This window comes from Triticum dicoccoides, chromosome 4A (genome assembly GCF_002162155.2).
Source record: "Triticum dicoccoides isolate Atlit2015 ecotype Zavitan chromosome 4A, WEW_v2.0, whole genome shotgun sequence".
NCBI classification, from domain to species: Eukaryota; Viridiplantae; Streptophyta; class Magnoliopsida; order Poales; family Poaceae; genus Triticum; species Triticum dicoccoides.
Genome location: NC_041386.1, coordinates 642,331,612 through 642,339,879, shown reverse-complemented (window position 1 = coordinate 642,339,879; position 8,268 = coordinate 642,331,612). Strand labels below are relative to the sequence as shown.

The following is an 8,268-nucleotide window of genomic DNA, read 5'->3' as shown; positions in this document are numbered from 1 at the left end:
CTGTTCTTTTGTGTATTTAATTTATTATTATTATCATTATTATTTTATGGAGGGTTTTATTTTTTGTTTATATTTATTTCTCATTTTCCAATTTTATTCTTATGTATTCCCTTTTTAATATATATTTTTCTATTTCTCATTTTATCTTATTTTATGTGGTTCTTTTTCTTTTCTTTTTGGCATTCTATTTTTCTCTATCTTTTTGGATAAATTATAAAAAACACCTTTTTATAGATAAAAGAAAACTTCTCCATTGTGCTATCTAAAGATAATCTCGCTCGACGTAACTGACGAAGAAGCAATACGCTAGTGTAGCTTTTGAACGCATGATGAGACAAGCAAACTACTCTTCTTTCATTGCAAGTTTGCATGTTCTACCTGGTTGTCATCCAAATAGTGACTAATTTCTACCCACCGAAAAGTGTTGCCAATAAGTATGGTCGTTGGCTTGACGGTGTACCAAATAAGTTTAGTACGTCAATAGGGGTGGAGCGCCTGTCTTATTATGATCGCTTTTAGCTACGAAGAAGTGATTTTGTTTTAATGGCAAAATTTCTTCTCTGATGCAAGTTATTTACCGTTTATGCAGTGATTTTGTATGTGGTTAACCCTGCATTGAACAAGGTACCAACCGATGTTTAAGGTGGTGTTTATGCGATTAAAAGGGTGGCCAAGACCATTCTTACCAACATGGATGGCAGTATAATCTTAGGATTGGTCCACCTACTCCTTCAACATAGACAAAAGTTTTGATCTCATATGGCTTTATTGTTGTCAATATGTTACTTTTTTTTATCTTTTTACGTCTATTGGCGTTTTGTGGTTATGTGCCTCTTTGATATGAAGAGGCTGAGTGCTGCTCATTATACTTTGTGTTTGCTTGCTGCTACATTTGAAGTTAATAAAGTCTTAAAAAACACTTCTGATTGAACATGTGAATGCATTTTCTCTTTAAAAAGGGAACATTTTGTTTTAAAAATACACTAAAAGTACTTTCATATGCGTGGATATTTTTCCTTGCGACAACACCATGTTTTCTTTTTCACGCACAAAACATTACTAGCAATTTTGTTTCATAGAGCCCCTAGATTTTCCCATCCTAAAAAAGTTGAGAAGTTGTGAACAGTATAAGTGCATTGTCAAGTAGAGACAAGGAAGAAGGAAAATGCAGTATCCTTATGTTATGAAAAGTTCATCTGACAATGGGTGAAGTAATCGATCATCGAAGAGTTATTTGGGGAAGATTGCTCTAAGGACATGGAACAAGTCTTGACCTTCATTGAGAAGGAGGATGTTTTGCCTCCCATTGAAGAAAATAAAATCTGTAAAGCAAACAAACCCATTCTTGGGGAAGGTGAGATGAACTAACTATTCCTTCCGTCATGGAACATGGAGCCAGAGTAAATAAAATAACTAATATTGATCTTACTTTCCTAGTTATGTATGTCATGTACGCGATACAAAGTTCCTGATAGAGACCTTCTTTGAGTTGAACCATAGGGTTTTCCGAGAAAAACTAAGGTACATTATCCCAAAAATGTTCTAGAATATTGTTTATAGACTAGATAGGTGTCCGCGACATAAAATAGAGATCGGACTTTTGTGTCTCCCTAGTGGCTAGGAAGCATTAGCTTTACCAGCTGGAATGCAAGATCTTCGCCATAGTGCCAAGGAAAGACTCTAGCTCCACAAAAAACCAAACCAACAAAAGCACCAAGACACTCCAAAAAAAAACTCAGCGTATTCAACAGATCTCTCTTGCAACAACATAAACCTTAACTCTGCAACAACAGTTGCCCCAAACTGTCATAGGAAACGTACCTCTTGCTATAGTAGAGAAAATACCAGACAACATTTATGTTCAACGACACCACGTCCACCCTCAATACGTTGTCTTTAGGACCAAAAATCAGCTTGAAATGAGTATTAAAACACATGTATGAACACTCTAGGATTCCCCGCCTCACATCGCCAAAATGACGGCTAGGAGTGAGGAGACGAGTAGAAATTCCGACGACGGTTGTATTCTTTTTTTAGAGAGAGCACCCGAACTTCTATTAAGTAATGATTGAGTTTACATAGCCCGAGGGTTCGACAAAGCCAAACGTGGCGACCTAATGAATTTCTTGTTGTACAATGGGCATCTTCATTAACTTACATTCCCTTATGTTTGAAAATCACTTCCTCGCAACCACTCATTTTAGAGACAGCCTCCCAAATGATCATGGCATGTGCTCCAAGGTTTCCTTCATTTGATATTTCGGATGAACGGCTGAGCAGTCTGAAGCGATCACCATGGAATTTAGATCTATATCGCGAGCAAGGCAAAGGGCCTCCCCGCATGCTATTGTTTCCACACATGACGAATTAGTTATGCCCTCCATCACCGGGGTTGATGCGCCTAAGAAATTGTCTTCAGCAGATTGTAATATAATCTTCACCGCACTTCTGAAATTCGCAGCCGATATCGGTGCATCAACATCACCCCTTCAGCTGTCCTCGGGGAGGGGGGATCCGCTTTCTTAGAGGTCTCAAGATTCTCTCTGGCCGAACATGCTCTGGTAAACATCTTCACGGACAACATCCGATATGTAATGTCACAACTACTTTCATATACTCCTACCAACCCTAAATAAAATGAGTCTTCATATCCTAGGAAAACATTAGCTACCTTTTTAATGGGCTGCCAGATGATGAGGCCCATGTGAGCGATGCCTACCTATTGCTCGCGGTAGGCAGCACATACGTTGTCTCAAAAAAAAAGAAGTATCCGTGCAAGCAACAGACTCTGGCTACCTAGCTGCCAGTCGTCCAACTCCATGCCGAATCGGTTTTGTACGCCACGCACCCAAACCTATAAACGTGCCGCTCGATCGCCAGGGCGCAGCAGCGACAGATCGAAGCAGCAACACGAACTTTGGCACGAGACCTGCGACACGGCGACACCCCGCGGCGCGATGGCGAGCCGGCAGCTGCAGGTGCTGAGCGCGCTGGACGGCGCCAAGACGCAGTGGTACCACTTCAGGGCGATCGTCGTCGCCGGCATGGGCTTCTTCACCGACGCCTACGACCTCTTCTGCATCTCGCTCGTCACCAAGCTCCTCGGCCGCATCTACTACGCCGACCCCTCCAGCCCCACCCCTGGCTCGCTGCCGCCCAACGTGGCCGCGGCCGTCAACGGCGTCGCGCTCTGCGGCACCCTCGTCGGCCAGCTCTTCTTCGGCTGGCTCGGCGACAGGCTCGGCCGGAAGAGCGTCTACGGCATGACGCTCATGCTCATGGTCGTCTGCTCCGTCGCCTCCGGGCTCTCGTTCGGACACTCCCCGGCCAGCGTCATGGCCACGCTCTGCTTCTTCCGCTTCTGGCTCGGCTTCGGCATCGGCGGCGACTACCCTCTGTCCGCCACCATCATGTCCGAGTACGCCAACAAGAAGACAAGAGGGGCGTTCATCGCCGCCGTCTTCGCCATGCAGGGCTTCGGCATCCTCGCCGGCGGCGTCGTCACGCTCGTCCTCTCCACGGTTTTCCGTAACGCTTTCCCGGCCCCGGCGTACCAGGTCGACGCCGCCGCGTCCACCGTGCCGCAGGCGGACTACGTGTGGCGCATCATCCTCATGCTCGGCGCGCTGCCTGCGGCGCTCACGTACTACTGGCGAACGAAGATGCCGGAGACGGCGCGGTACACGGCGCTGGTCGCAAAGGACGCGAAGCAGGCCTCGCTGGACATGTCCAAGGTGCTTCAATCGGAGATCGAGGCGGAGCCGGAGAAGCTGGACGAGATCATGGCCAGAGGCGAGGACTACGGCCTCTTCACGTCGCGGTTCGCCAAGCGCCACGGCCTGCACCTCCTCGGCACGGCGACGGCGTGGTTCCTGGTCGACGTCGCGTACTACAGCCAGAACCTGTTCCAGAAGGACATCTTCGGCAGCATCGGGTGGATCCCCAAGGCGCGCACCATGGACGCGCTCGAGGAGGTGTTCCGCATCTCCCGCGCGCAGACGCTCATCGCGCTCTGCGGCACCGTGCCGGGCTACTGGTTCACCGTGTTCCTCATCGACGTCGTCGGAAGGTTCTGGATCCAGCTCGTGGGGTTCGCCATGATGACCGTTTTCATGCTCGGCCTCGCGCTGCCGTACCACCACTGGACGACGCCGGGCAACCACGTGGGCTTCGTCGTCATGTACGGGCTCACCTTCTTCTTCGCCAACTTCGGGCCGAACGCAACCACGTTCATCGTGCCGGCCGAGATCTTCCCGGCGCGGCTCCGGTCGACCTGCCACGGCATCTCCGCTGCGGCGGGGAAGGCCGGTGCCATCATCGGGGCGTTCGGGTTCCTCTACGCGGCGCACGTGGACGCCGGGTACAAGCCTGGGATCGGCGTGCAGAAGGCGTTGTATGTGCTCGCTGCGTGCAACCTCCTGGGGTTCTTGGTGACGTTCCTCGTGCCGGAGTCGAAGGGGAAGTCGCTCGAGGAGATGTCCGGCGAGGCCGACGCCGAGGAAGGCAACGGCGCCAATATCGTCCGCCCGTCGGGAGAGCAGCTGGTTTGAATCGTTTTGATCCTCGAGAAGGCAACACACGCATACGTGCATGTTCTGTAAGTGAAGTAGCAAGCATGCAGCTAGCCAGCTAGCCGCTAGGCCTTTAGCCCCACACTATTATACTTAGCAACGTGTATAACTTGGCCTTTATTCCCGCAAGGAAAATAGCACTTGTGTTTTAGTACAAAATTCATGATAACATCTCTAATGGAAGAATGGCTTATGGGAGTACTTTAAATACTTATATTATTGTCAAACTATTTTTCTAATATGTGACAATTAGAAGACAAGAACACAAATTACACAAAATGTGCACTCTTCCATACTGTGCATAAACAAGCATAAAGTAGTGCAACTTTAGTATTATGAAAATGAATATTCCCCTCAAAAAATAAAAATGAATTTCATTCTAAGTCCCTAACACAACTTATGTAATCACATGATCACAACAAATGGTTGGCGCTTACATAGAGAAAATTCAACGGTCAACTAAGCAACAACTTTTTTTTTTGAAACATTAGCACAAACGAGAAAATTAGACGATTTTTATGCAAATTTCTTTCTTTTAACAGTAAGTAGAGACATTTTTCAATAAAACAATAAATAATAATATTAAAAATATAAGTTTCAGTCTAAAAAAGATAGAATCATGAAAGTGGTGTTACGAGAAAATAAAATAAAAACAACAACCAAATTTATTCTAATGATAAACGAATTAAGGGCATTGGTATTACCCTAAAAGAAGAAATAAAAAGATGAAAAAATTAAATAAATAGCCAAAAACTTGCACGCGAAATGAGTTGCGTTGATCCACAATATGCAAGAACTTGTATATATAATTGATTTTTCTGCTCAGTCAAATCGCTCTTCGTTGCCGGATCGAGATCCAAATGCTCAACTGGCTCCTTCTTCCTCCAACATTCTTGTTCCCATGTTTATTCGTCATTTACCTTCTACATACTTTTTTGGACGCCTCTAGCAGGCGGCTGGGCGCCCGCTAGCGCGCCTGGGCGGTCTGTTCTTTTTTTCAAATAATGCACGTGATGCTCCCTGTGGTTAAAAAGACACTGTTTGTTAATTAATCACCCCTATGTAGTCTCTTCTCACGTGATGGATGTCCGCATGCCACTGCTCCTCATATTCGTCTCTTGTGCATTAATTTTTTATTTTCAAAATTATAAAAACATATTTTTTAAACTGCATGTCGAAATTCAGATCCGTTTTCACTATTGAAACCATCGCAACGTGCTCTTCAAAAGTAGATACCGCGTGGGGATGTTTCGACGAACTAGCCTTCCTGCCAACTAAACATCAATGTGCGTGCAACTAGATTACATTGCCACGCCAACTGAAAATATGTGTGTGTCAATAATCCTGCCAACTAAATATCAACGTGTGTGCAACTAGACTATATTGCCGCACCAATTGAGCATATATGTGTATAACTAGTCCTGCCAACTATGTGTGTGCAACTAGACTATATTACGGCGTCAATTGCGTATATGTATGTGCAACTAGACTACATTACAAGCCAACTGAGCATATATGTGTGCAACTAGTCTTCCTGCCAACTAAATATCAATGTGTGTGCAACTAGACTACATTACCAACTAATTAAACATCAATGTGCGTGTAACTAGACAACATTAAAAGCCAACGGAGCATACGTCTGTGCAACTAGTCTTCGTGCCAACTAAACATCAATGTGTGTAACTTTGTGGTCGTGCATGTGCGACTATACCGACGAGAGTGTGCAACTCTGCGGCCGGACGTGAGCACCTCCTACAGCAATTCATGTGGGACAATGCTGATGAGATTGTGCAGAGTGTGCCAACAGTAAAAACTACACGTCCACAAGTAGGGAGAAGAGTTACACATTGACTACTAGGTAGTTAGCCGGGCAGGCGACTAGTTACACATCACAAAAAGTTGGTTGTTAACGTTGCTAGGGTGCAAACCTCATAGAAATTTGGATCATGGAGCTTCAAAATTTGTTTTAAAAAAAGTTGCACCATGTAGTACTAAAGCTGCACCACGTAGTAATAGAGTTGCATCATATAGCATCAAAGTTGGCATCGAAAAAAAATCGTCGAAACATACCCGTGCAAGATCTAGTTTTAAAGATCTCGTCGCGAGGATTCCAAAAGTGAAAAATGATCTGAATTATGACTCGCAGTTTGAAAATTATGACCTTTTGAATTTTTCTCATGCTATAGTAAATCCATTGCCCACCTACCTTGCATGTTATCCTGACACACAACGCAGACCCTACTAAACGACAAAGACCCTACTAAATGACAAGCATTTTGAACCGCACGATGGAGAAATATTCCGACCAAATGACACTTGGCAACCCATACCGGCCGGCCGCTCGCGATGACTAAAAGGCGCGCGCGCACTAACAAGAATTTAGGTACTTTTTTTTAGAGAAAAAGGGCCTAGCCCCGGCTCCATTGCATTAACAATGAAACCCAGCAGAACACGGTCATGTATCAATATAAGTATTACAAAGCTTAAAAGCTTAGGAAACTAAAGAGCAACAGGCATGCCGGAGGAAACTCCCCTCGATGATAGAAAGGCTAAAATTGAAAGAAGCTAAGATAAAACAGGACGAAGCTCCAGCCCTTAGTCGCCTCTCCACGCTTTTTCATGCATTGGAGATCGCCACCGCGCCAGGTATATCCAGGGGCGGATCCAGAACAAAAATGTACCGGTGTCCACGTGCACATCATATATACAAGGATGAACAACAAGCAATAATATATATGAAAGAGCACACCCAACAACAGAAATTATAATGCAACGAGATCTCTATCCAAAATAAACTGTTTCACATCCACTTGAAATACTAGTTGATTACATAAATCTGAAGAATTAAGCATGAGAACTCGAAACGATGAAAACAAAATATGGTCAGATCACGACGACATAGGCCAATAGATCCTGGATACCTACAAAAGAAAATAAAATACACTTAGTACATGTTAAATAGACTTCTGCAATGATTCATAAAGTCAAGATCATTACCTTTTAAAATAGCCCTCTACGTTCATTCATGACCTCAAAGCGATCAATGACTGTATCATTGGTAACTTTTCTCATTTCTTCCTTCTCCACATAGCAAATAAGGTTGTGATTCAATGCATCATCACCAAGACGATTGCGCAAAAATGTCTTCACAATTTTCATGCCCGAAAAACATCTCTCAACTGTAGCAGTGGCAACAGGCAATACAAGTGCTAGATTCACAAGCCGATAAACCAAAGGATACACAATATGTTTCTTGGTCTCCACCATTTTTTGAGAGAGCTCACAAATATTATTTATGCCAGAGAAGCGTTCATCTACTCGAACATCGGCAATGTAAAGACGGAGGTGATGTGTAAGGTCCCTCAATTCTCCATCATCAAAATCTTTCGGATAAAGTCTAGCTAGATCCATCAAATGCTCTAAGTTGAAATCTTTGAATGATTCTTTTGGGCTCAAAGCAGCTAAGCATATTAGTAGCTTAGAATTTTTCTCATTAAATCTATTGTCAAGTTCTTGAAGCAGCCAATCAATAACATCATTGAAACAATCCATTTCGTAATGATGCTTATTAGTGATACCTGTTTTTTGACGTGGCTTCTTTGGATTGACATATTGCTCTTCCATCTCCAACTTGGAAATCTCATGTTTGTCACAAAAAGCATAAGCTTCACCCAAGACTGATTCCCATCCATTCCTC

At 44.3% G+C, this 8,268-nt stretch overlaps 1 protein-coding gene across 1 annotated transcript; it reads left to right on the top strand.

The window, feature by feature from the left end:
- The first annotated feature begins 2,957 nt into the window (after positions 1–2,957).
- Positions 2,958–4,550, top strand: LOC119289529 (probable inorganic phosphate transporter 1-12). The gene has a single exon (XM_037568833.1). The coding sequence runs from the start codon at positions 2,958–2,960 to the stop codon at positions 4,548–4,550; it is 1,593 nt and encodes a 530-aa protein (XP_037424730.1).
- Positions 4,551–8,268: the final 3,718 nt, after the last annotated feature.